The sequence below is a fragment of the Vespa mandarinia genome, chromosome 16, assembly GCF_050613455.1.
Source record: "Vespa mandarinia isolate Hongniang chromosome 16, ASM5061345v1, whole genome shotgun sequence".
Classification (NCBI taxonomy): domain Eukaryota; kingdom Metazoa; phylum Arthropoda; class Insecta; order Hymenoptera; family Vespidae; genus Vespa; species Vespa mandarinia.
In genome coordinates this window covers 4853459-4880518 of record NC_140825.1, presented here as the reverse complement: position 1 = coordinate 4880518, position 27060 = coordinate 4853459, and the positions used below count along the sequence as shown (strand labels likewise).

The 27060-nt window shown below is 29.4% G+C and overlaps 6 protein-coding genes across 13 annotated transcripts in view; 2 read left to right on the top strand and 4 right to left on the bottom strand.

Annotated features, from left to right (window-relative positions):
- The window catches only part of inaE (inactivation no afterpotential E), a 28271-nt gene extending 24694 nt beyond the window's left edge, over positions 1 to 3577 (bottom strand). Inside the window, exon 1 of one of the 5 annotated variants that reach the window (XM_035867838.2) lies at positions 3435 to 3577. Coding sequence is in view for 4 of the 5 variants with exons in the window: in XM_035867834.2 (XP_035723727.2) it covers positions 3435 to 3529 (95 nt within the window). In the remaining variant the exon portion in view is untranslated. Of the gene's footprint in view, positions 1 to 1220; positions 1619 to 3434 lie in introns of those variants that run through there. The other 4 variants (XM_035867834.2, XM_035867835.2, XM_085661786.1 and 1 more) reach the window with 4 other exon arrangements.
- A 3953-nt stretch (positions 3578 to 7530) lies between these two features.
- Gmer (GDP-L-fucose synthase-like protein) lies at positions 7531 to 9319 on the bottom strand. 2 transcript variants are annotated; one of them, XM_035867678.2, is made up of 7 exons: positions 9086 to 9319; positions 8857 to 9004; positions 8676 to 8790; positions 8468 to 8596; positions 8180 to 8393; positions 7930 to 8067; positions 7531 to 7862 (listed from the first exon to the last, which is right to left on the bottom strand). In XM_035867678.2, exons 2-7 carry the CDS (start codon positions 8991 to 8993, stop codon positions 7627 to 7629), a joined length of 969 nt encoding a protein of 322 aa, XP_035723571.1. In that variant the 5' UTR covers positions 8994 to 9004; positions 9086 to 9319; the 3' UTR covers positions 7531 to 7626. The 2 variants fall into 2 exon arrangements, with proteins under 2 accessions (XP_035723571.1, XP_035723572.1); XM_035867679.2 differs by having other exon boundaries at positions 8857 to 9001.
- Positions 9320 to 9391: 72 nt separating this feature from the next.
- Positions 9392 to 16598, top strand: LOC118442278 (NBAS subunit of NRZ tethering complex). Its single transcript, XM_035867673.2, has 18 exons — positions 9392 to 9614; positions 9693 to 9921; positions 9992 to 10410; positions 10479 to 10862; positions 10955 to 11165; positions 11253 to 11473; positions 11554 to 11880; positions 11950 to 12155; positions 12238 to 12534; positions 12607 to 12943; positions 13012 to 13418; positions 13490 to 13789; positions 13880 to 14168; positions 14248 to 14556; positions 14652 to 15063; positions 15139 to 16001; positions 16070 to 16198; positions 16270 to 16598. Exons 1-18 carry the CDS (start codon positions 9528 to 9530, stop codon positions 16540 to 16542), a joined length of 5700 nt encoding a protein of 1899 aa, XP_035723566.1. The 5' UTR covers positions 9392 to 9527; the 3' UTR covers positions 16543 to 16598.
- Positions 16599 to 16694: 96 nt separating this feature from the next.
- On the bottom strand, positions 16695 to 19288 carry CCT6 (chaperonin containing TCP1 subunit 6). Its single transcript, XM_035867677.2, has 7 exons — positions 19040 to 19288; positions 18171 to 18762; positions 17768 to 18103; positions 17631 to 17696; positions 17338 to 17560; positions 17075 to 17243; positions 16695 to 16979 (listed from the first exon to the last, which is right to left on the bottom strand). The coding sequence occupies exons 1-7, from the start codon at positions 19174 to 19176 to the stop codon at positions 16907 to 16909; spliced, it is 1596 nt and encodes a 531-aa protein (XP_035723570.1). The 5' UTR covers positions 19177 to 19288; the 3' UTR covers positions 16695 to 16906.
- Positions 19289 to 19495: 207 nt separating this feature from the next.
- LOC118442282 (uncharacterized) lies at positions 19496 to 21375 on the top strand. Its single transcript, XM_035867680.2, has 6 exons — positions 19496 to 19634; positions 19726 to 20043; positions 20197 to 20360; positions 20433 to 20591; positions 20808 to 20972; positions 21098 to 21375. The coding sequence occupies exons 1-6, from the start codon at positions 19549 to 19551 to the stop codon at positions 21250 to 21252; spliced, it is 1047 nt and encodes a 348-aa protein (XP_035723573.1). The 5' UTR covers positions 19496 to 19548; the 3' UTR covers positions 21253 to 21375.
- Positions 21320 to 27058, bottom strand: GlyRS (glycine--tRNA ligase). Of its 3 annotated transcripts, none has more exons than XM_085661995.1 (5): positions 26876 to 27058; positions 23877 to 24170; positions 22065 to 23748; positions 21766 to 21953; positions 21320 to 21663 (listed from the first exon to the last, which is right to left on the bottom strand). In XM_085661995.1, exons 2-5 carry the CDS (start codon positions 24117 to 24119, stop codon positions 21553 to 21555), a joined length of 2226 nt encoding a protein of 741 aa, XP_085518121.1. In that variant the 5' UTR covers positions 24120 to 24170; positions 26876 to 27058; the 3' UTR covers positions 21320 to 21552. The 3 variants fall into 3 exon arrangements, with proteins under 3 accessions (XP_085518121.1, XP_035723568.2, XP_035723567.2); XM_035867675.2 differs by lacking the exon at positions 26876 to 27058 and adding an exon at positions 24261 to 24454; XM_035867674.2 differs by lacking the exon at positions 26876 to 27058 and adding an exon at positions 24312 to 24453.
- Between the last annotated feature and the right edge of the window lie 2 nt (positions 27059 to 27060).

The following is a 27060-nucleotide window of genomic DNA, read 5'->3' as shown; positions in this document are numbered from 1 at the left end:
AAAGACTCCTTGCACTCCCTGCACAAAGCTCAATACATTGCTGCTGAGCACGTAACAGGGGTAACCCTCCTACTAGAGCTCTTTTCGTGATACTCGATGCATTATTTTTTCACATTATCACGTGAAAATGTTTTCCGTTAAAAATACACATGACTATATATTACTATCAGATCGTTTACATAATACTAAGCTATACATGTATATGTAGATTGAGAACACTGATATAGACTCGAACTACTGTTTTAAATGAAATCCAACATACATACATATATACGAGAAATCAAACTACTTTGGAAAGAGAAATTAATGATACGGATAGAAATTCACATGAACGCCATAAATTTGATTTGGTTTTGATGCTTCGAAGCTTTTAAAGATTAACTCTTTGAACAAAAAATGTAATCGAATTCTTTAGCGAAATTTGGAATACTCGCGGAATCGTTGAAAATAATTCAATCAGATAATTCGTACGAGCTTTCATGGGGGAATTCATTCGTAACGTTAGTTTATTACTCGATATAAAAATGACAAATTGCTTTTAAAAATGGTTTTTAAAGTGCAACGTTTGAAATGTTCTTTTCTATTGTTAAATTTTACATCATTGATATACATTTCTTTGATATTTATGTAAATATAAATATTTACATTTTTAAGTTTAACATATGTAATGAAATAAGATAAATATTTTTTTTGTACATAATTTGATATCTTTTTTTATGCTCTGTTTAGAATCTCTACAGTATCGTTCTATACGTATGAAATTAAATGACAACAGGAAAGCTTAGGATTCGTGCTCCGTATCTAAAATAGCGTCGGAGTTTGAATTTCAATAAGCCGACATTATCGTTATTAATTTAGTGGATTTTCCGCTAAATTAGAAGGGATTACTCTGTCTAATAGTTAGAGTCGGATCTTGTACACAAAGTACCTCAAAGTCCATCACATTCCATATAGAGATCTTCAAAGAGTTAACCCAACGAGTTAATCAATAAGATACGAACGCAAATTTATGACAGGTCAGTGGACAAGACGCAAACTTTCAATTATATTCTACATTTATCAAATCAGATAGAAAAATCGTAACTGCAAAGATTATTAAAAGTTAATAAAATATCTGAATAATTTCACGATGATGCCTATGTTAATCATTTATTATACATTGGAACGTAATGAATGGACACTCTAGATAAGAAACATAAACAAGAACGAATCATACTTACTGAACCGAGTGAATATATAGAAGAATGAAAAATGGTATAAACAAATCATCGCTGCCGAATTTCCAACGTCTACCAAATGCAATAAAACCAGGCATTATGATCCTGAAGCTTCAATTAAGCCAACCGCTGCTCAATTTTCAGAAACTAAGAATATTAAATGATGACATCACTATTATAATAATTATAATAATTTCTGTTCAATTGATGATCCGTCTACTTGACCAGGAAAAAAAGAAGAGAAACACGTGACTGGTCAAGCAACGCGACGCGACGAGAATACAAATTCTTGCGAAATAATGAGTTCCACGGCACAACTGATGGTCCATTGATACGATAACAACTTGAGGAGAGAGGAAGAGGTAGAGAGAGAGGAAGAAAAGGTCGAGAGCTCCCACGTGGAGATAATTTCATATACGTAGTGCTGTTCGTAACAATGTTCCAAGACTTCCCTCGAGCCGGAAGTTGTGCCTCGTTGAACGCCACCATTCCGAAGTGTGTACCAAGTGAGATCGACAAAACAGTAATGGTTAAATGCCGGGAAATTTGAAATCGATCGTCCAGATGGCGATTTTGATTTGTCATTTGTAATTTGCAATTTGTAAATTGTGAATTACAGTTTGCAGTTGCAGTTGCAGTTTACAGTTGCGAATTGTGAATTGTGAATTGTCAAATCACAACCACCATCTGAATAGGGAACGTTCACCAGGAACGTTCTTTATCTATTGTCTCGAGACTAGAATCGTTTGATATGAGATTCGTTTTGTATTGTTAACGATCGTAATGGAAGAACCTGAGTAACAATATATATGTACGTAGAAAACAAAAAATTCACCGATCTACCAGACAGTTGTACGAGCTGAGAAAATGAGAAAAATTATAGGAAGAAAAAGAGAGAGAAAGAGATAGGATTCGTTAAGAGTGTCGAGATATCGACGATGCTCGCCAGAACGAGTTTTAATTTACGGTTCTGTCAACTGGTGCAAAGGAAGGACTCGTGCAGAACCGTATGATACTGTACGTACTATCGTATATCGAGAAACAGCCGATTACTCGCTCTACGAAAATGGAATGGACGCTCGCCAATTTCCTGCCATTCGCTCATTGTATTTCGCGTTCTTTGTCACGATCCGCCGAGCCTGTCCTCGTTGAATTCGTACATATGTGAATTACCGATTATCCAAAACGTGGAGATTTTCTGTCTACGGATCGTTAACAACATTTTCAGAGACACACGAGTCTGATATCATACGGAAACTGAAGATATAATATAATATCTTATATCTCTTTTATATAATGAAATAAGTCTCTTTTCTTTCTGTTTTTTTTTTTTTTTTTTTTTTTTTTTTTTTTTTTTTTTATATAAAACTAAAATAAGAATAAAATTTTTGAGCGAGATTATCAATAATTTTAGATTATAAGAAAAATAGAACAACCTTCAAAATGTTTAGCAAGTGCATTTTAAGATAATAAATTCTTTTAATGTAGATTATAACTTTGTAAATTGTAACAGTTTTTGCAATGAATAGTAATTAGAATGAATTATAATTAGTCATTGTTTATCATTTTTCAATTAAATTAATCATTTTATGTACAGAACAGTTATCTGTACGATTCGCTCCAACAGTTAAAATTAAATACAAGAATAAATGAAAACGAAAATCATGCATTTTTGTTGGTTTAAACAATGTAGATGGGAAACATACTAGGTCAAGAAGCAACTTAGGTATCTTTGCCTCTAGCAATTTAGCGTTACCTTCTCCCTCAGATCGTAAACGTACTTGAAAAGTTTTCGATGCTGTCCTACGTACTATATGAAAACAAAGTGAGAAGCCAGTATGAATTGACGTTTTGCGCGGGTAAAAAGTGGACTGGTTGAGTTTTGGAGTTAATATTCCATGTCAGAAAAAAAAAAACTCGTATATATTCTGTTTAGTTCGTTCGATAACATTTTCTGGCCCAATCCAAACAAATTCCTTTTAAATTTCGAATTTCTTGTGGGCGTAAATTGACATCGTTCATTATAAATCAAACATACATATGTTACGTGGACGCATTTATTCTATGAAAAATGAAATCCTTGAAAAAACAATGAATCCTTGAATGCTTTTAATTAAAATTCATAGAAATTATTGTAAAGGGAAGAATATAGGAGAGAGTTAGTGAATATAGATTTAATCGATGAATCAAATTTAAAATGAATACTCTATAACTTACCATATAAGATGCAAAATGAAGAGGAAGGCACCAGGTACAACGAGATCGTCGCTGCCGACGCTCCAGCGTCGTCGGAATACCACGATGCCAGGCATATCGTCTTCTCTTTTCATTCACTTCGGTTTCCATTCAAATACACGGACCCTCCTCATAGAAGGGCTCCTAAATGGCCGACGAACTTCAAGGATAACGATGAGTATAATTCTTCGTCCTCCTTCCTTCGGCGTTTCCTCGAAGAACCAGCGAAGAAGAGTATAAGGCGAGATACTGAGGTTGAGAAAGAAGAGGACAACTTGTTCTCGAGTAATTCAAGCTCCGAGGAGCCTCTTCGTCGATGACTTCGTCGATGATTTCGTCGACGAGCACGCCGTCGCGCACCACCAAGAACATAACGAGCGGCACGACGATTCCTTCTACCGACGACTTTCTCGTCCATTCTTTGTCGTTCCACGAGAAACACGAAACACCTTTCACGAAATTGCAATTTGAAGCTAAAACGTAGGTGAAAACATAAAAAGGATGATGCATCACGACAATTAGACACTATTCTATATAACTCTTTTATATTATTCTTTTATTCTCTTCAAAACTTATCCTTCAAATATATATATATATATATATATATGTATTTCACATGGTACTATTCCAACTGATAACATAAATGCTACTACGAATATGAACTTTTGAACCTGTGGATTCGCGATATATTTCATCGAAATAACTATCCCTCGAGATTTATTAGCGATGAAAACAAGAAGTAAAATCCTATTACAAGGATTATCCACTTATCGGGACTGGCACGTTCCACTGATCGTTGTATGATGAATGGAATAGCGCCATTGTGGTTTATTTTTTCTTTTTTTTTAATCTACGAACCAAATTTAGAAAAGATCGAATTACATCTTATGTAATAGATCTATCAATATCTTGCAACTAAAATTTATATGAAATTTAATTATCGATTCCGTTAATATTCGAATGATTATATTAGCAAATAGAAGGACGATAATATGTATGTTATTTAAGATAAATCAATAGATTGTAGAAGTCTAAAAAGTGTGAGAAAGTTGAGAAGTTTCTAGGGAGTTGAGAAACGTGGCCTATCAGTAACTCGAACAACGACCCTTTGTGAATACCAAGAGAATTATTATAGAAAGCGTTCAATAATAGAACCGTAGAATCTTTATTTCGTTCTTTTTTTTTATTCGTTCGAAAAAGAAAGATATAGAAGTTCTTTATTTTTAATAACTTTTGAGAAAATACTTTCTTAGAGATTTTTCAGGAAAAGAAAACTTTTCGAAATTGATGTTACATCTCACTCGAAGAAGTTTAAAGATCGTTCCAATAGAGATAGAGCATGCTAACTTTGAAAAGAGATTTTAAAAGGATTTCTTGCCGGTATGGAACATTTAATCTAATTAGTTCAAAAAGCGCCAAAACTTGTTCTATGTTTTAAGTGATATCTTATCGAATATCTCATTAACAATCTCGTTGGACGTATATATATATATGTATATATCGAAGAGTAAAATACATTTACTATAGCAAAATTTTTTGTAGAACATTACAAATGTAAACAGTTAGTACTTAATAATTAATCGAATAACGCAAAGCAGGACATCGGGAAAAATGAAAATAGAAGGCGCACTTGTTGCAAACGAATAGATATGAGAAAAAAAAAGAGAGAGAGAGAGATAGAGAATTAAACAAACGAAAACATTTTTTTGTAGAAAGGTGACTATATCAAAGAAATTTCGAGTGGGAAATAATCATTTGTTCGTACAAACATACACTTAATAAAGTTATAAATATAGATAGAAGTTATTACGTAATTTTCTTCATGCTATATTTTAGAAGCTTTTACAGACCAATGTATTGAGCATCTTTCAATGTTAAAAGATCGAGAAAATGTTGAAATCTTATACGATAGTCAAGATGCCAAAATACGTCCGAAATATATTCTCGATCTCATTCATCATCTCCTCTCTTCCTCTCTTTCAACTTTCACAAATTAGAGATCATTCCAAAAATTAAATGACATCATATTATGTTTCCTCGATCTGATTTCGATGAAAGTCAAAAAGAAACGTTTAAAAAAGAAAAAAAAATAGTCTAAAGGAAAGCTCACAATTGTTCGGAATTCATAAACATATAAACATAAAGATGAAAAGAGATACTTGAAAAGCCATGCGGCCGTGCGTCGGCACGCGACTATATGTGAGATTATAAATCTACATTGTAAATCGGTTCGTGTGAAAACAAGAGAATGGAAGAAGGATTGTAGATAAAGAGAAGGACACAATGAAACAGTCTATGAATACATATACACGTTCTTTCATATCCGATCCTTTCCACCGCCATTTCGCAGGCACGCACGCACGGACGATCGATAGACATCTAATTTAATTAGCATTCCGTTTCAAAATCGTTCAACTTACACTCGATAAGAAAGTAGACAGTAAGATTATTCTCTTCTTTTATAGGTTTTAAGTTAGTCTCCTTTTGTTTTCTTCTTAATGCGTAAATCACATTACTCTTGTATCACGAAGGGGGTAGAATTCGCCAAACGAATATCATTGACGTTTCAGCACGAAGTAATCGAAGAAGGGAAGAAGGCACGCCGGTAGTATTCGCGTCGTCGTATTTTCTAATATCTTTCCTCGAATAATCATCTTCATTCGAAGATCGTCGACGAACCATCGAAGAAATTGTTCCCTTCGGCTGGCCGATCGCGCGAGGCCGGCGCTACCTCGGCCGTAAACCCCTTTCAATTTTTCCACGCGTCCGAGACATCTCGTTTCTTCGAAATAAAACACACAGGAAACACCACACTGACAAAGAACGAAGGACAAATAAACGTTGCAAAGTGGTTACAACGAGAACTCCTTTATTTTCTTTTTTCTTTCCTTCTTTTTTTAAGATAACGTTAAACGATGCACTACCACGTGCCTTATCATACCTTAAAACACGTCGCCTTTGTCACATCGAACACATTACCACCAACATTAACTTTCCTACCCCTATTAATTCCATGATACATCGCGCAAGGCTGCTAAAGCGCGACTGACGAACTGCCGGCAATCTTCGATGCGACGAACGTACCCGATGCCACTCGGGAAGAGACGAGTGGTGGTAAGGTAGTGGGGAATGGGATGCCACCCCCAACGGCGCTCATTTGTAATACATTCTCTTTCAATGTTTTTCTAAAGAAATTCTTGGACATACAAACAAGTCTTTCTTTCAGGTTTCAATTGGATATTTTTTTGGAATTTAATGTTGTTGCGATTAGGTCTATTTACTAGAGAAAACCTTCAAAATATATTATTGTCTCCTTTGTGATTCGACTTTACGTGAAAATATTGATGCTCTCTTGTAAGCGATCTAACAATGAAATAATGATGTATACTGTAGCAGATAAATAAAGTCTATTAACAAAGTGCAAATGAGTTACATTTAATTGTACAGATTTGATACTAATATGTAACTCTTTTGTAAATAATACTATTGGAAAAATGGCAAATAATTTAAAATTTGCCTCCTATAGCTCGGATTCCCAAGTTCGCTAAGCCCGTACCACCTATGTAGGTTCTCTGGGGAAAAGAACTATTATTTACTTCTATAAATAACAATGAAACAATAGAAATATAAAGGAAAAGAGTAGTCTCTAACATCCTAGCTTTATCTTCATAGTAATCTTTCTTTCTCAACCACTTGAAAGAACGCTCATACAAACGCGTTGTAAATTACGGTCCCTAGTGTCTTGCCACGCGTATGATCGTTTATCCTTTTTCTTTAACGAGTAACTACAAAAATCGGTCAAGAAGGGTTCTTTGCTGGCAAGCTATAGAACCAACGGTATTATTATGAAAGTAGAGCTAAACATTATAAATTAATAAAATGAAAAAATCTACCTGAACTTATTGAATAATTATTTATTGTTTTGTAATACTTGAAAATATTTTAAGATATACATACTTTCAATTACATTATTTTAAACTATATAGAAAAATATTTTTTATTTATTTTTATTTATTCGTTATATCTTAACATATTTTGTATTAGTAGGTAATTATCTGCAAATTTGAAATCTATTACCTTAAAATGTTCAAATTACATATAAATATGTACATTATTTATTTATAATTTGTACAGAATTATTTATATATCTTATGTTATCGATCCTTATACGTGTTTAATTCCTAGCTTGATCATGGTTTTTTATATACCAATCGACCGTCTCTTTAATTGCTTGATCAAATGGAGTGAATTGAAAATCTGGCAAATAACTTCGTAATTTGGCGTTACTTGCTGTCTTTTTATATTGCCCATCTGCAGCACTAACATCGTTACGAATTGAACCTTTATAATTGAAAGCTTTTACTATTGCATTGACAACTTCAGTTATCGTTCTCTCTTGAGATTCATCAACTGAAAACATTCATTTTTATTAACTATAAAATAATACGTAATATGATATATAAATAACTGCATTTACCTGATAAAATAATTGGCTCTACAGAATTATATTCTCTGAGAACCCAAATTATTAATTTTGCCAAATCCAAACTATAAATAAATTGTCTCAAAGGTTTGCCAGAGCCTAATACTGTGAAAACTTTATCTTCTGTATTTCCTGTTAAACATATGTATATATATACATATATATATATATATATATATAATATTAGCAAAAAATCTACATAAAGTACATTTTGAAAAGCATGTTAAACTAATCATTTTTCTACCATCTTCTATTAAATCATATAATCTTCTTATTAGTCCTGGTATAACATGACTAGCACTTGGATGAAAATTATCATTTGGTCCAAATACATTACAGGGTATAACACTTGTATATAATCTACCATACTGTTCATTGTACCCTTTATTTGCGATATCTATTAATCTTTTGGCATAACTATAACCATAATTTGATGGATGTGGGGGGCCATTGTGAATCTGAAATGTTATTATTATATAAGAATATTGAATGAGATACATGGATACAATAAGCTATATTACATACAAATTACCATAGTTTCATCAATAGGGTATGTGGTCTTATCTGGAAATATACAAGTAGAAAGACACGAAACAACTTTATTAACATCAGTCTCATGAGCAGTTTGTAGAATATTATCATTCATATGAATGTTATTTCTCTATAAATGATTACAATATAATTTAATCTTCAATACCTGAACAATTATAACATAACATTGAAAATATAATATCAATTACCAGAAAGTCTAAATTGTGAGCCATGTTATGGAAAAGACCACCAACCATAGCAGCTAAATGTATCACATGTGTAGGTTTATACTTATCAAACAATTTTGCAGTACTAACTTTATCGCTGCAACAATTATACTTATTATAAATATGTTCGAATCTTTAGTAACAATACAATATTGTTACATACCACAAATTTGCATCTTTTGAACCAACGAATATCCATTTTTCATCCGATCTTTTATTTTCTTCAATAATTGTTTTAATTGCTGTACCAACTAATCCACTCCCGCCAGTTACAAGTATGACTTTTGGTTGATCAGGCATATTTATAGCTACTAAAAAGACGAGAATTATAAAGCAAAAAAAAAATAAATTATTAACATTATTTTTTTTACATTATCCACTACTTATCTTACATTAGATTTGTCTTTCAAATGCTCTATCCAGCGTAATTATAAATTAACTGTAAATGTTATCACTGATTTGTCGACTAAAAAAAATTTGTGAACGTACAATATTGTATTAGGATTATTGTATCTTTTAATTCTGTTAACTATACGTGTTAAAGGGTTATATTGCATGTATATCAAGAAGATGCATGTCCAACTTAACAGCACAAATTAAAAAATTAAATGTTAAAAAACAGATGGCGTTTAATACCGGCATTTATAATATAGACGCAACGCTCTAGTTCCTTAAATAGTGTGCTACCATCTACCGAGACTAACTCAAGACTCACGTATCAGTTGAGTTGGTACATCATTGTCCACGTTTAACTTGCAATAAAAATTCCAAATGATCAATTCCTTGTTTATGAGGAATTGACAGAATGTGTTTGATTATTTTCTTGCTTGTAAAATGGAGGACACAAATGATTTGTCAAGTGAACCAATTCTTTATGAACTATTAGAATACTTTATTCGAAAACAGGAGCCAGAATTAATAGTAAGTAAGAATTTAATGTATTCTTAATATTTTATTTATTATATTTTACTAATACGCCTATCTCTATATTTCTTTTAGAAATGCAAAAATGATACTATTATTTTGCCAACTACTGGTACTATAAAGAATGCATTGAGATATCTTAATAATAGATATTCTTTACCGGAAAGTATATCACAGCAAATAAGTCTCACATTACCATGGAAAATTGCAGTAGGAGACTGTGGTCGTTTATTGGCTGTATTACAAGAAAATATCATAGAAATACGGAAAGCGAAAGATGAATCAATTATTGGCAAAGCTTCTGGTATATTTATTTATATAATATGAAGTATTAATGAAATTTAGATAGAATTTAATAATATTTCATTTTTTAGTTCCAAAAGATGCTTTCCCACAATGGCGAAAACTTTCATGGAGTCCAGATGGAACAATTTTAGTTTTAGCATCTAGTAATGGATATGTATCATTTTATAATTCATTAGGAAATAATATCTTTAACATAAATCCAAAAACAATATCACCAAACCCAGATATATTGGAAGCTGGGGATGCAATAGCATCTATAATATTTCTTGATCCAAGAACAAAGAATGAAGAGTGGTCTTACGAATTTATATTAATTACATACAGTGGCCTTTTAAAATCCTATCATGTATCTTTATCCAATGGTTTTAGTTTTAATTATGAATTTTCTTTTTGTAACTTTTATAAAAATGGAGTCAATGCAGTTGCATACGATGAAAAACATTCCTTATTTTATGTTGCTGGTAATGCAATCACAAAAAAGCTAACAGTAAGTTCAAACTATAAAAAATTATTCATGTATGAAATGTTTATTAAATTTGGTCTATTTTATCTTAGTCTACAGCATCAGAGACTGGATTAACTTCATGGAGATTGTTGAATGATTATCCATATTGTCAACTATCATTTACTTTTAATGAAAATACTGAAACTAAATCAAGATTTTCTCTGTGGAATATTATACCTACTTTATATTTTCGAGTTGAATCAATAATATTTAATATACGAATATCACCAAACAATAAATCATTAATATGCTTACATACAGATGGATCTGTATCACTTTGGACATTACCAAATTTAATATTACAAAATAAATGGAAATTGCAAGAACAACCAGGTTTCAATATATCTAATCCATTAGGGCTTATAAAGCTCAAAAAATTTCCATCTGGTTTCACAGAATTTCATCCTGTAGATATAGGATGGTGGTCTAATCAGGTAATATTTAATACTTTTCATTAAATATACAATTATATATATGGATTATCTTATAAAATGATTTTATAAAGTATATCTTTTTTAATTTAAAGGCTATTATCATAGCAAGATATACAGGATCCATTTCAGTATGTTCAACTAAAAATCTAAATAATCTATTGGGAACAAGCCCAGAATTTTTAGCTGGTCAACCACAAATTTGTGAGTTAGGTCCAGATCGTGGATTTTTATGTTTAGATTGTGAATCTTATATAACAAGTAAAAAACGAAATAGGGAATCTAATACTGAAGGTCAACTATTAGGTCCGTCATTATTATTTCTTATTTATATTACATTTATTTTTATATAATTAATTTTCAAAGTAAAATTATTCAAATTTATTTTTTTAGAAGCATCATCAGAAAGTGAAAAAGAAAGTGATGAATTAGAACCTATTACTATTTTAAATTACACTACAGAATTAGTACAAAGTACTTTATATTCAATTACTGATATGGAAAGATTTCAACCAAAAAGAAAACGTTCAAAAGTTTTATATAGGACTTATAGAATTTTAGGACTTAAAAGTACTACTCCTGAAGAATTATATACTAGAAAAATAGATATTGAGGTATTTATATAATAATAATAACAATTCTAATGTTAGAATGATAAAGAAAGATATGTTATGTATAGTTATTTATATTCTAGGAATATGAAGAGGCTTTAGTACTGGCTAATACATATAGTTTAGATACAGATCTTGTTTATCAAACGCAGTGGCGAAAATCTAAGTTATCATTAAATGCTATTCATGAACATTTAAGTAAAGTTACAAAAAGATCTTGGGTCTTAAATGAATGTGTTACTCGTGTACCAGATACCATTGAAGCTGCAAGAGAATTATTAAATTTTGGATTAAAAGGTGCCAATTTAGAAACATTATTCGCCATTGGTGTATATGATGATGGAAAATTTGTATTAGCTGATACCTTTGATGATGCAGTCGAATTAGATCAAGAAAGTAATTTAAAGCAGGTACATTTTATACAAAACGCAGAGATATAAAACAGAATAAATGTTTATGAATATTATAAAAATTTGCAGATTCAAAGAATAAACAAAATCATTGAATCTATTGATGTCAATAACTTATCAGAAGCACAAAAGGACTTAATTAAATATAGAAGATCACTTTTGAATCATTTAGATAAATTACTTACTTATGAAATTATTCTTGGACCTTCACTTCCATATAATAAAAATTTTTATGAGGAATTCAGACAGCTTTCTATCATTGAAAACGCTATTAGGTATACTTTTTATATTTATTACTATTCATTCTATATGAAAACCCAAGTAAATTGATTAACATATTTGTTTCATTAAATACAGATTTGCAAAGGACAGTGACTGTAGAGCAGTAGAAATTATGTTTGCTTATTATGGTAATATATTGTTACCACATTGGCTAGCTATTATAAGTTTTTTCCCAGAAACTTTAAATCCTTCAAATTATCAAAAGCTGCTACCACATTGTGATTTAGAAGGGCAACTGTTTTTACCAGATCAATATGAATTACGTCGAAAGGATTGGTCTGAGAGAAATATTTTTAATGAAATAATTAACTTTGTAGAGGATGATCAATCTCAATTACTTTATGAAACAGATCCATCATTAGATATATATAAGTATGATTTAATCGATTATTTACTTATATAAATTAAACATATCCAAATAACAAATAATATTTATGGTTTTAGAAATGCACAACTTACACCAAACTTATTGCAAAAATGGTATAGATGTAGAGCATATGAAATTGAGAAAACTAGTTTTATGGTAGACAATGCATTAGGATTAATCAGGATAGGAAAATATCATAATATTAATAATTTAGAAGATTTGTTAATAGATTTGGAAACATTGGATGATCTAGTTTATAAAGTTTATCTGGATGATATGTCATTGGATAAATTAGAGAAATTAAATAATCTAGAAAAAATTAAATTATTAATGACAGGATCAGATGAAAGTAATTTCGTCGATAATGTACAAAATCTTATATTACCATTTATAAAGAGAAGGAATAAGTATTCTGTATGTAATAAAATTATTCTAAAATTATATTTTTTCTAGCATTCTAATTACTTTTTATAAATTTTAAGGAGAAAGATTCTGAAGAAAATCTACTACATAATTACTTGGTCTGTATAAGTAAAGATGATCTTAGATTACCTGTTAAATTTTTTGAATACTTAAAACAATTTGGTGAAACGGATATAACGTTAATAATGAAAGATGTTGTAACCATAGCCTTAGACTGCATATATGCATGCAATAATTTAAATATGTATCAAAAAGCAAAATATATCTTAGATACTATATCAAAAGATCAATATCGTAAAGGAAAATATAATAGTTCATTTGAAGAACTTGACAGAGAGCTCGAAAGCATGAAAATTTTAAATAAATATGAAGTTAGAACAACAATAAATTATTTGCATAATAATAAAAACAATCCTGATGCTGTGAAATTACTATTAACTCAAATGGCAAGAAGTTTAAACAAATTGTAAGTATACTATGTTCTCTATAATTAATTTTAAGATGTAATAAAAATGATTTGTTATTATAATTATACAGAACACCTCATCCAGATGAAAAACAATGGGCTCAATTATTAAATCAAATGTTAGAAATTCGTGGCATGTTATTTACATGTATTGATATTGAAATATGTTTTGAAATTTGTGTATCTGCTAGATTAATGTCAGGAGATAAATCTAATATTCAAACTTGCGTTACACTGATAGAAACAAGAAAAAAAGAGGAGTCCTTACTGAAAGTTTCATATAATAAAGCTGTCAATCTTATAATAGAAGCTAGTAAAGAATATTTCAACAGTTCCAAAAGTCTTACTGATCCAAATATGGAATTAGCTAAGTAAATGTTTATTTTTACTATAATAACAAAAATAATTTATTATAGGAATGGTATTATATATTATTTAAATAAATACATTAATGATTTCAGGACTTGCTTGCATTTGATTCTTGATGATAATTATATTATCAGAGAAGAATATGATCTGATTAATTCACTTCAAATTTTGAACGAATTTAATATAGATATACTACCACTTCAAGTAAGATCTACGCACGATAAATTAAAATTAATAGAGGATTGTTTAAATAAACGTGAAGATGCTTATAAAAGTCGTCAACGATTATTAATGTTAGCGAATTATCTACATATTGAAAAAAATAGTATTAGACTGCGCGAAGGAAAAGTTTTAGAACTCGTGGCTAAAAAAGCATTACAGGTCAATTTCATTATTACTTAATTAAGAGATTTTCTACACTATCTATAATATATGTGTTGCAAACAAATTTTATTTAAAGGTTCACGACTATAATACTTGTGCGATTACTTGCCAACAACTAATGCAAAGTAATTATGTTCCTATATGGACAGTGGTATTTGAATTAGGATGTTCTGAAAATTTTCGAGATTTACAAACTCGTAAGAGATGTTTATGGTTTGCTATAAATAATGGACCTAATGATATATTAATCAAAGCTTTGGAATGCGTGCATTTAATTGAAGTCCAAATATTACATGAAAATTTGCAGTTGTGGATGCCTAATGATATATCTGAAGATCTTGATGAGATTGAAAGTGAAGATGAATTTATAGATGCTATGACTACAGTAAGTTGAATGAATAAACAAAATTTATAAAAAATATACAATTCATAGTTAAAAAAAAATTATAATATAAAAACTATTATTTTATTGTATTTTAGCCTCAAGTAGAAAGAAAAGAATTTATTCCTAAGGTGTTTGAAACATCAACAGAAATTGTAAAAACTTCTGCTAACATTATGAAAAATTCAACATATGGATTAATCAAGAATATAGGGAATACAGATTTTTGGAAGTCAAGATTAAAATTTAGTTTCAGTAATTCATTACAAAAAGAAATACAAAATGAAAATGAAACTAATGAGAATGGAAATACAAATATTCAAAGTTTCTCTTGTTTTTATGAAACTTTACATAAAAATGAAAGAATCAGTAATCTTGATATAAAATACGTAAATTATTCTATATTAGAAGTGCAAAATACTAAATTAAAATTATGTAGAGCACTATTAAGAATAAGTTTATTAACTGAAGCTTCTTGTTACGGACATGAAGTAAATGATATTAATCATTGTAAGTACTATACAATAGTATTAAAAAAAATGAATTTTATTATGTCTAATGTTCCTTTTTTTTTTATTTTATTAGTGCTTTTAGAATGTGCTAAACATACTATCCATGAAGATTGGTTGTTAAGTATGGCATACTTGCTGAGTCTAAATAAAACTTATATGTCAGATATTCTATCTATTTTCATGAATTTGCCAAGAAATGAATTGTGCATAGAAACAGTTATATATTACTATTCTTTAGAACTTCATAAACAATTATGTAATAATACTGAAAAGTTATACATGTATGATCCATTATGTTTAATAAGCAAGGCACTAATGCTTGCAACAAATTGTGATGAATGTGACATACAAAAAGCATTATTGCACTGTAAATCTTATTTAATAAATGATGAAAAACTTACAAATATGCTGTCAACAAATTCTGATGAAGTTGTGAATGGTGAAAAGTATAATGTTCCTGAACATAGCACAAGTATAAACAAACAAACAGATATAGAATATAATAATGGAGTAACAACACTAAGTTCAGATTCAATGAAAGATGAAGTATCATCTATATTATTTAATTATAAAGATGATGAATGGACAGATGAGTGGAGCAATTTTTCTGATGCTGATCTAGATGAAACTGTAAATAATATCACACAAAAAGAAGTTATAGTCGAAGATAAAATTTATACAGAAGAAGATCGTTTTAAAATTTTCATGAAAATGTACACAGAAATAAAAAATATACAAGATTACGAACAAGTTAAGAATATCTTGTCGACGTGGCCAGCTTTTAATAAGTCTGAATTTACTACAGTTAATCTACATCCAATATTACAAATGATTAAAATAGTTCGTACGTGTATCATAGACAAAGATACTGCCCAATATGAAGATCGAGTATTACAAGAGTATAAAGATCTCATTAAAATGATATCTGAAACGAATGTGAGTTTAATTTGATTCAATATATTGTTTCAATTATATTTTTTTGCATAATTAATATTTTTCTTTAGATACTCAGGGAATTTCTAAAACAGGAACTTGATAATATCCCTCTAGATCACAATCTTCATATACGTCTTTGTACAGATGATCCAATACTTCATAAAGAAGCAATAGATATACTTCAAAAAGAGGAAAAGGTTTGTTTTAATTACCAATTAAAAAATTACATTTATAATCTATGTAACTTGAACAGAATTTCTTTTTTTAGATGAAGCTTTCATTAATAACACTAAAAGAAATCTTTTTAAAAAATTTAACTTGTTATTTTGAGCCAGATCATGAGGTATACAAGCAAATAATTAAACATATTTTTATAAAACAATCTTTTCCAAATATTGAAGAAAATACAGCAATACTTGTAGAAAAATTAATGGAACAAAAGCACGTGATGCATGCTTTAAGTATAATAAGTATGACAAAAAATATACCTACATCTTTAAGTACTTTCGGAACTTGTTTTCAGGTGTTAATGAAAAAATAACTTTCATTTATAATGGCATATACTGAAATATTAATTGTACATAAAAAAAAAAAAAAATATATATATATATAAATGTTATAAAAATGACTTCTTTTATTAGAACAATGTAATTTTCTTTCACTCATGTTATAATATTCAAACACGAGTAATTATGTAACATATGAAAAGAGCACAACATAGAAAAAACGAATTGTATTTTTCTACTTGAATATATATTAGTTTACGTGAGAAGCTAAACGTTACAATACATTATTAATTGCTGCAAATTGTATAAAAAGCATTATGATGAATCAAAATTAACCTAAAATATGGAATAATTATATTAATGCCGAAAATCAATTGATGAAGTCACTGGTAGAGATTATCAACCTTTCAAAGAAGACAATCCAGCTCTCATTATTTCATCAACAAGTAGAAGATTACTTGCAATAATAGTGCTATAAAGAAAAATAATGTATTATATAAGTATTCAATCGCTTTAATTTAATTTAAACTAACTACATTTTGTAGTATATTAATTTTAACCTATTACCATGAATTAATTATTTGTTTCTTCACGACATAATTATCAAAAATTCCTGCATCAACTGGTTTTAGAGCTTCTCCAGTAGTCACATCTAAACCAACAGCTTCTCCTAAAGTAGAACTTTCTTCCAGTAATTTTACAATTGTGTCTTGGGAATCAAAACCACTGTTAATAGCTAAAAACATAAAAATATATTAATTTTTTAATATAATAAATTTTTTTTAATATAATAAATAAAAAGGCTAAAGTTTTAGAGTCATATAGTATACCAAGAGTTTTTGGAATAATGAGTAAAGCTTCAGCATATGCCTGTACTCCTAAACGTTGCTTTCCTTTTACTTTCTCTTTATATTGTTGAAGTGCTTGACTAGCAGCTACTTCAAATGCACCAGCTCCAGGTATAATAGCTTGATCATCAATAGCATTTTTTATAGCCCTTAATCCATCTCTTACAGCATCCTTCAATTGTTCTAATGTATATTTATTTGGTCCCTATATAAAAACAAGGTTATGCAGTTATTCATAACACAGTTATACATTTTTTATAAACAAACAAATTTACCTTCAGAAGAATTGTGACAGAATTTGGATTTTTACAATCTTCTATAAATGTGTATTTGGTTTCCCCCTGAAATAAATCCATTTTTAGATACGTGTTCTAGTATTCATAAATATTTAGAAATTTTATTAGTAAATTACCAGAACGTGTTCATAAACTAAGCCAGCCCAGCCAAGTTGTTCCTCCTGCAAATCATCTACAGAATTCATAGCTACTCCACCACATGCAAGTGCTAAACGTTCCATATTCCTACGTTTTGCACGACGTAAAGCCATAATATTTTCTTTTGCAAGCATATCTAAAGATGGTGGATCAATACCCTTTTGATTTATTATAACAAATGATTTATTTGTTCCATCACACAATTTCTTCTTCAACTCAATTATTTTCTTAACACGATTATCTATGAAGTGTCTTTCTGCTGCAACTAATTTTTCTCGTTCTTCAGCTGTTTTATAGAAGAATCCACTGTTTACCTATAATGTTAATAATTATATATTCTATTAACTAAAAAATTGTATATACACCATTTTATTTACTTACTTCACTTTTTTCATATTCTAAACTGACATTACATGTAAGAATATATGCATTTTCTACTCTTTTAGGCATGTCTGGATGTCTGCAGCCATGATCTGTCACAATACCACGAATTAAAGTAGTGTCAATAGCAGTCCTATGCTGCATTTCCATTAATTCTACCATATGTAAATCAATTTCTTTTCCTTCCTGTCTGATAGCTAATACTGCATCTACGCAAATTCCTGTCAATTTATCTGCTATAGTAGGATGGACCTTTGTTCTAAGTGATGTCCTTGCTATTTCTAAAAGATTTTCTCTGGTAACAGTAATTGGAATTTTCAAAGAATCTAAAATCTCTAATGTTTTAGCACGTGCTAATTCAAAGCCTTCTGTTAACACCCTTGGATGTAAGCCTTCTGAGATGTAAAGGTCTGCTTGTTTAAGAAGTTCTCCTATAACTAATACAGTACTAGTTGTACCATCTCCAGTTATATCATCTTGAGCAGTCGATGCTCTTGCAATTAAAGATGCTGTTGGATGTTGAATTTGCATTTCATGAAGTAATACATTTCCATCTTTAGTTATTTTTATATCTCCAGCTCCAGAAACCAACCTAAATGATTCAAACATTTGCATGTTAAAATATAAACTTACAATATATAATTATCGTTATATCTTAGGATATTCTTATAATGACTAAGAAGATTCTATTCATGACCATATAAGGGAAATTAATGAAGAATCCTATATGTCTATACATTTAAAATCTATGTTATATAGTTTATTAAAATTATAACTGGCTATTAATTTTTTAATATAAATTAATTAAATATCATAAAAATAATACATATAAAGTAACAAAATAAGCACGTGATAGAATAAACGCATACATTTTCATGGTTCCTTTGGGTCCTAAATTAGTCCTCATCACTTCTTGAATACCTTTTGCAGCAGATATATTTACAGCCAGTGCTTGAGCTGCTCTGGCGAATTCGGCTTTTGGATTTAATAAGCTAATTGCTGCCATTTTTCAAATATTCCTTTTGTGCTCACAGAAACAAATCACTCTCTTACCAAAAACTGCTACTAACACTTCGAGAAAATTATCGATGTGAATATAGATAGTTAAACTAATTGAAGTCTATGATAAAAGAGGTTAGGAAATAGAGTCGAGACTCACTGTGATGACTAAGAAAACGTGCAGATAGCGCTGTCATTTAGAACAGCCAATGGGAACACACCTCCCTAAATTTGTCCATTATTCGTTATTAATGTCATGGCGGTACATTCAAAAGAAAAAATAAAATTTTATCGATTATTAAGAAATCTTGGAAGCTATAAAAACAGAATGAATTGTATTTATTTGTCTTGCAATTAAGATCTATAATCGAAGAACACGATGATCTGTGAAGAGCTAGTTAAATTAAATACTCTAGACATCGTTGCTCGAAAGAAACTAATTGATAAATTAGAAAAAATTATACTGTAAGTATAAGTAATAAATATTACAAATATAATTCTTATAAAATTCTAATCATAATAATGTATTTGTTTGTATGTGTAATTTTATGTACAGTAAACAGAATACACTAGAAACTCTTTGTTTGGAAAACTTATCATTGACAAGAGTAGAAGGTATACGATTGATTTCAGCTTTATATAATTCTCGTAAAACTATGAAATATTTGTATTGTTGGCGTGCTTTTAAAAGAAAAGAAGGACCTTTATTAATTGATACTCGAAATGTCACGGGATCAGGCCTGTATACAGACAAGATTCCTAGAAAATGCGACTGGTTTCGTCTGATTGGTTGTTTAGAATCATTGAATACCTTATCTGTGAATTATGCATATATAGCAACACCTACAGGAGATCTTCTTGTTAACCTAGCAATGTGTGTATAATGTATTTTCTTGATAATAACGAAGATAAACAAGCTGTCCAAATTGATCATAATCAATAATTTTTTTTAGCATTAACTTTACAAATTTTACATAAAGTTTTTAATGAATAAATGTAAATTATTTAGTCACTTTCTCGATGATAGGATTTTAGGATCTAAATGGCAATGGTTGCAATTGCTGTGCTTAGAAGAAGAAATTCCAAATGAAGTTAATCCGAATGATGGCGTTGGTGGCTATAGAATACCTGATATTGCTTGGATGAAAGCATGTCTTTGGGCACCTGCTTTAAAAGTTCAATATGTTTTCAGTAACGAACTCATCCTTCAATTCATATTTTCTTTTTGTTTTAGAATACAATAGACATAATTATAATTTACAGTTGGTTTGCCAGAATACGATAGACACAAAATGTTCTTTTCCCGCCACACACCAATGCATACATTTGCACTTTCCAGTGACATTGATTTACGATTTCGACAACCTTGGTTTCTCGATTGCACGATCAAAAGTCTCTACACTTGGTACTCAAAAACTCTTGGTAATGTTTTTTAATTTATTTACGCAACAATTGTTTAGTTATTTCTAAATTTCTTTAAATTCACTTTCTCCGTAAATAATTCAAATTTGGTTTTGTAAGACTTTATCACGCCATCTTGCTCCGACATTGTGATTTTGTTCAAATTGTAATGTTTGTAGCTATAATGAATTTACAAATTATTTTTTTATAACATATATATTTAATAAAATTGTTTAGTATTTTTGAACTTACAATTGTGGCATCAACGGGATAATTTAGATTCCCAATTGAAGAATCTCTTCCTACGTTTACCAGCATTACGAACTTTTGAATTTAGGGGGGAAATTCGAATGCTTGCAACTTTATGTGCTATGTGTTGTCAGGTGCGAGCTCGAAAGTGTAGTAAGTATCTGCAACATTATATTTTTATTATTTTCCAAAAAAATTATGCATTCTCTAAACATGCCTTCTTATCACTCATGAACTAAGATTTTATAAGTAGGACATCACATTTTTATATTTTTCAGATGTTAATCATGTCAATATACATTTACAAAAAGTTATACACCATGAAGTAAATAACAATGATTTCGTTAAAGGGGTTCAATGTTTATTGATATGTTTTAAAAAAGATTTTTCTGAAATGAATGTTATATTCAAAATTGATTTTTACATCTCTTAATTAAATTATTTGTCTCAAATTACATATGGGTTATATATACATATACAAAAAGAAACAAACATATATATAAATTTGCAGATATAATTATTTATTATTAATATTGTGATTTATCGAAAACATTATAAAAGTAAATGCTATCTTTAAATATCTTCAAATAAAACTTGTATGAAAATGCAGATATTCATAGTTTAGATTCAATATGTACAAGATCTTAGATTTTTTCAGATCTTATAACACAATTGTTTGAACAATTAAATATAATTTGCAAATAAATTATTGTTTAGAGCGTTCTCATTGTATTTATTCAGTAGTAGATTCTTGTTGTTCAAATTTAGGGTATTTTGCTTCGACTTCTGCCCAAGTAATCTTTCCATTTGAAAGATCCCTAATTATATTAGGAAGTTCATCCAACTAAAATTATAAAAAACATTTTATAAGTATAAATATATATATATATATATATATATATATAAATTAATTTAAAAGTATATTTTAAATAATATACATATATACCATTATTCTAACTTGCCCAGTACTATCTCTTTCTCTAAGAGTAGCACTGTACGGTTCTTTTAAAGTATCAAAATCTACAGTTATACCAAATGGTATTGCAATCTCATCCGTGCGAGCGTATCTACGACCAATACTGCCAGAAGAATCATCCACCTTGTGTGATACATCAGCTTTAGTAAGATTTTGAGCTAAAATTTGTATTATAAATTTAAAAACAATTTTCTGTAATATTTGAAATCTGTTTTATTATAGATTTAAAACAATTTATATGTAATATTTGAAATCTGTTTTATACTTACACAATTCTTTCACAAATGGTACAAAGTCATCATGTCCACTCAAAGGTAATACTGAACACTTTAGTGGTGCAATAATCGGTGGTAAACTGAAATACGTTCGTTTTTCATCTTCTTCTCTTGCTCTAAAATTATGTTCGAAGAGAGCGTACATGATACGGCCGATACCAAAAGATGGTTCTATTACTGAAGGCACAATTTCTTCAACATGAACAGTCTTTTGATATCTTTTTACTTCTATCATATCTTTTGTAATTTTTACAGAGAAATCATTAGAAAGTTTCAATTCACTATCACCTTTATTATTAATATCTTTTTCTAAACTTTCAATATTATTTATTTTTAAATTAGCCAATGCATCTTGGACAGTTTTACTATCTTTTTTAAATGTTTTACCAATAAGAACTTTATTAGGTACCACTTCACAAACATCTACAGTTTTTGGAGATGGTAACTTCTTTTCTGCTACTAATTTAACTCCTGTAGCTTTAGTATGCTGTGTAAGATCATATGCTGATCGATCTGCACAACCTACACATTCTATCCACCCATAAGATGTGAGACATTCTGCGTCCCAGCAATCACAAGCATAATGAGCCATTTCATTGCCCATGTGTTGTCGGAAACGTAATCTTTTTTCATCAATACCAACCTTTAATAAAAACAAGTAAATCCTAGCCATAAAATATCCTAATGTTTCATTTGCTACAAGACCATTAGACACTGCTTCTCCTATAGTAATAGATTGTGCGCTTTTCCCATCCATCTGATTACATGCTGAATATAATAACATACTTATATCTTTAACTGTTTCAAATTTAGGATGTCTCTTATCAATAGGGTCACAAAAGTGTTCAATTTCTGCCATGGTAAATTCTCTGACTCTGATAAGACCTGATCTTGGCGATATCTCATTTCTAAAAGCATTCCCAATTTGTGCAGCAGCAAATGGTAATTTTTCTTGATTAAATGCAAATAATCTTTTAAAATTCACAAAAATCCCTTGAGCAGTTTCAGGTCTTAAATAACCTTTTACTAATCCTGAAGGACCAATTTGAGTTCCAAACATTAAGTTAAATTCAATTGGTTCAGTTAAGTCATTGTTAGAAATTGGAGATTTCATATTGTATTTATTCATTATTTCAGCCATTTCATCTTTAGTCATTCCATCTAATTTAATTATAATATCTCTACATTCTGCACGTGTATTCTCATCGGTCTTCTTGTCACTAGCTACTTTCTCTAAATGAGCTTTAATTAAATGATCCAATCTAAAACATTCGCCAGTTTTTACATCTTTTACCATAAGATCTGCAAATCTTTCAACATGTCCCGAAGCTTTCAATACCGGTTCAGGTGTTAAAATAGAACAATCTACTTCTAACATCTGTTCTTCTAATACAAAAAATTTCCTCCATGCATTTATTAAATTTGTCTTCATGGCACAGCCCATGGGACCAAAATCAAATTGTCCAGTAACCCCACCATAAATTGCAAAAGACTGATCTAAATAAAATCTACGTTTTAATAAATCCTCCATTCTTGATCTATCAAACGTTATAATATCGGACACAAGTAACATTTCTTTATCTTCTAATAACTTCTTACGAAGTTTGAGTTCTGCTACTGCTTTTTTAACATCTAATTCTGGTGCTCCATCGGCTTTTAATTTACGTACAAGATCACCCTAAAATTAAAAAAAAAACTATATGTTATAATTATAATATCAGTTTAAACGATACATTTGATTTTATTACATGAATCTGAATTTTTTGTTGTAAAACGACGATTATAAAAAATATCCATATGGAATACCTGTTCCTTGACACTTGCACGAAGCGGTGCTAGAACTTCTTCGACTTTTGGATCTGTCATATTTGCTGGAATTTGTAATTTTACTTTTCTATGTTTTTTATTAGAACCCCAATTACCGAAATTGGTTAATCTTTTGGTAAATGTAAAGTTTCTAATAGGTGATTTGTTGTAACAAACACGTGTATAATTCTGTCCTTTCACGATCTTATTTGCGAAGCGTAAGCTATATGACAAAAGCCGCATTCGTACTATTATTACACATCGATATCTTGAAAGACCATGTGGTTCTAAAACCTATAATACAACAAACGACAAAGTACCTTTAATTATTACGGCACTGCAATATGATGCAAGTTAAAATTATAAAAATAATATGAATATCACTTTTCTGTGATTGTTTATAAATTAAAATATTTAATTGTCAACCACAATGACCGAATTGTTAGATGAAAATATAATTGCACGGAATAATTTGTTCATGTACGAGTATGCAGAGTAATTCGTCATTGAAATTTATATTATCAACCAAAAATTACGCCTATTCTCATTGTTGACGTAAACTATTAGAAAAGCAGGGATGATGAACAGCCTTAACTTTGCTGTGTCTTCATGCTCGCTTTGAGGTAATTGTGGCGCGAAATTTAAATATGATTCACAAGAGATGTAACTATGTTTGAAGAACTTAATACTTTTCAAGTAACATAAATATTATGTAACGGTATGAATATTATGTGGAAATTATTTACGGTATTATATACAAATAGATGTCTCGTAAGATAATGTTATAAAAGGTATAAACATCACATATTTATTTACACATGCTACATTCATTATTCAGATAGCCAATTTCCCATCGTTTGTTAAACAATTAGAACAAAAAGAGAAAAATATTAGAAAAGAAACATCTTTCTATAATCTTGAATAATTTTATTTTTTAATTTTTTTTTTTTTTTTTTTTTTTTTTTATACACTATAGCATGGTTTATAGAAAAATTACAATTGAGAAAGAAAAACTTGTAAAAAATTATGAGATAATTGTGATATTTTTCCTATCAATATATTTATTATAACTTTTCAATAAACCCCGCTTGCGTATAATATATTTAATATTATAATATGCACAGATGAGAGGTGTGTATTTCAGAGCAAGTCCACCGCACATTAGTTGCCTGCAGACGCATTGACTGTATAATGATTTTCTTTACTTAAATCATATAAATTCTGACACCTAAGTGTAATATTCACTTATATTCTAAATATTTGCATACATTATACAATAATTCAATTCAAATGGATTTACTGCTCAAATATAAGGGTTAATATCATAAAAATAAGAATATACAAAGGCTTTTTTGTTTTTTTTCTTTTTTTTTTCTTTTTTTTTTTTTTTAGTATAACAATAGTATGATCAAAAACAATATTTATCAGTGTAAACAATTTATTTTACATAAGAGCAATACTCTGACATCAAAAAAAAAAAAAAAAAAAAAAAAAAAAAAAAATAAAAAAAAAAAAAGAAAAGCAATAATAATGGATAATGTATAATAATAAATAAAGTATGAAACGTAAATAATGGATATTTACAAGTATGTAAATGGCAAAAAAGCTATAACAGAGGCAGAATAATTGCTTCTCCTTTGTAAATATACTTTTTATAAGTTCTAAAATAGATTCTGTCACTTGTTTGTTAAAGGTGCACCTTGTATGAGTGTCGTGTTATGCAATACCTGTACACTTAGAACCTATGAAACATACCACCATACATATAAGAAACTCATAAGGTGCTGTCACTTTAGAAATATCAACCACGTGACAGATTCAATCAGAAACACGTACCAATAATATATGTAGCATGAATGCTTACTTTGCTATAATAATTCGTCTATAATTTTCAGAAGGGTTGGCCATGATAAACGCCAATGCGGCTCTTACATAGTACTTGGAAAATTGATGAGAAATCTCGTAGTCATACTTCCGATTAACTTACACTACCGTAAATGCATAATTTCGATTCGTCTATGATCGCGAAGCATTGTTAATGAGACTTCTCTTTTTCTATTTATTTCACGTAAAAATTAAAAGATCAGTTTTATCTCTAAACAAATTAGCTTATAATCAAAAATTTGATATACGAGAATATGACGGAATATCACAGTTCCGAGTTTGAAGAGCCGCTTGAGAAAATCATGGCATTTCCTGTATTTTTTTTCTTTTTTTTTTTTTTTTTTTTTTAACCTATCCCAAGATAGTCATTAAGTCATTAACTGTAAGACATTCTAGTTAACAACAATCCTACATACTACTGTAAGATTATCTATTTAAGAAATCGCAACGTTTAGTATTAATATGAAGTCATATACAACTTGCTAAGGATGCTGTAAACTGTATACTGATTGCTAAACGTTCCAAGTGAATACTGTACGTATAATGTACATAAAAAGAGTCAAAGATGACACGTAGATCCAGCACATGTTGCACTTGCGAAGACTAATTTCATGGAATAATTAGTAAAGATCATATGAATAAAAATTGTAATGCACAATTCGCGTAACTTATTTTATGGAAGTGTGATGCATGTTGCAAACTGGCTCGTGAAACACACGAAATTACCTTAGGACAATATGTCGTATAATAACATCAATGCTTTGCAAAATAGTTTAAAGAGATTTCATTTAAGATGTAATATTGCATGATGCAATAATAATTATAACGATTCTAAATTTTAGTAATACATAAATTGGACAGTTTGCAACTATTCATTACTCTTCGCACGTTAATATATACGGAGGAACAGTCAGTTTTCAAATCTTGTAGTTTTTTCAATATTGAAAGAAGACTATTTAAAAAGATGGAATGCTGTGGTGTGGATTTCACAATGTGTTCGCATAATATGCTGATACTTGTATCCTTTTAAATAGCAAATACTATTGTTTAGAGAATAAATTTTTTTCTGTATATATGGAGTATATGAAAATGATTTGTATAGAGTGTGTACGTACATAATGCTAACTGATAGTATACAGCGTTCCTTTCTCTTTCATTATGTTATTCTTTCTGTGATGGAAAGATATTTTAATTTCTTAGTGTCATCTGTAATTACAATCCAACACATTACCATTGTTATTAAAAAACCTTACAGCTGCCAAAATTTTTGTAATAAACATAAAATATCGTTAGTACACGA

Coding starts and splice junctions, on each gene's coding strand:
- Gmer (XM_035867678.2), bottom strand. CDS start 8,993: ATGCCTGATCAACCAAAAGTCATACTTGTAACTGGCGGGAGTGGATTA. Junction 8,597..8,675: donor CTCACAATTTAGACTTTCTG/GTAATTGATATT, acceptor AATCATTTATAG/AGAAATAACATTCATATGAA. Junction 8,068..8,179: donor ATATGATTTAATAGAAGATG/GTAGAAAAATGA, acceptor TATGTTTAACAG/GAAATACAGAAGATAAAGTT.
- LOC118442278 (XM_035867673.2), top strand. CDS start 9,528: ATGGAGGACACAAATGATTTGTCAAGTGAACCAATTCTTTATGAACTA. Junction 10,411..10,478: donor CAATCACAAAAAAGCTAACA/GTAAGTTCAAAC, acceptor ATTTTATCTTAG/TCTACAGCATCAGAGACTGG. Junction 12,156..12,237: donor ATCATTGAAAACGCTATTAG/GTATACTTTTTA, acceptor CATTAAATACAG/ATTTGCAAAGGACAGTGACT.
- CCT6 (XM_035867677.2), bottom strand. CDS start 19,176: ATGGCAGCAATTAGCTTATTAAATCCAAAAGCCGAATTCGCCAGAGCA. Junction 18,763..19,039: donor CCCAAAGGAACCATGAAAAT/GTATGCGTTTAT, acceptor TGAATCATTTAG/GTTGGTTTCTGGAGCTGGAG. Junction 17,561..17,630: donor CTGTCACAATTCTTCTGAAG/GTAAATTTGTTT, acceptor GTTTTTATATAG/GGACCAAATAAATATACATT.
- LOC118442282 (XM_035867680.2), top strand. CDS start 19,549: ATGATCTGTGAAGAGCTAGTTAAATTAAATACTCTAGACATCGTTGCT. Junction 19,635..19,725: donor AAATTAGAAAAAATTATACT/GTAAGTATAAGT, acceptor TTTTATGTACAG/TAAACAGAATACACTAGAAA. Junction 20,973..21,097: donor GGTGCGAGCTCGAAAGTGTA/GTAAGTATCTGC, acceptor TATATTTTTCAG/ATGTTAATCATGTCAATATA.
- GlyRS (XM_035867674.2), bottom strand. CDS start 24,383: ATGACGAATTACTCTGCATACTCGTACATGAACAAATTATTCCGTGCA. Junction 24,171..24,311: donor TATTTTCATCTAACAATTCG/GTCATTGTGGTT, acceptor GTTGTATTATAG/GTTTTAGAACCACATGGTCT. Junction 21,664..21,765: donor CTGGGCAAGTTAGAATAATG/GTATATATGTAT, acceptor TTATAATTTTAG/TTGGATGAACTTCCTAATAT.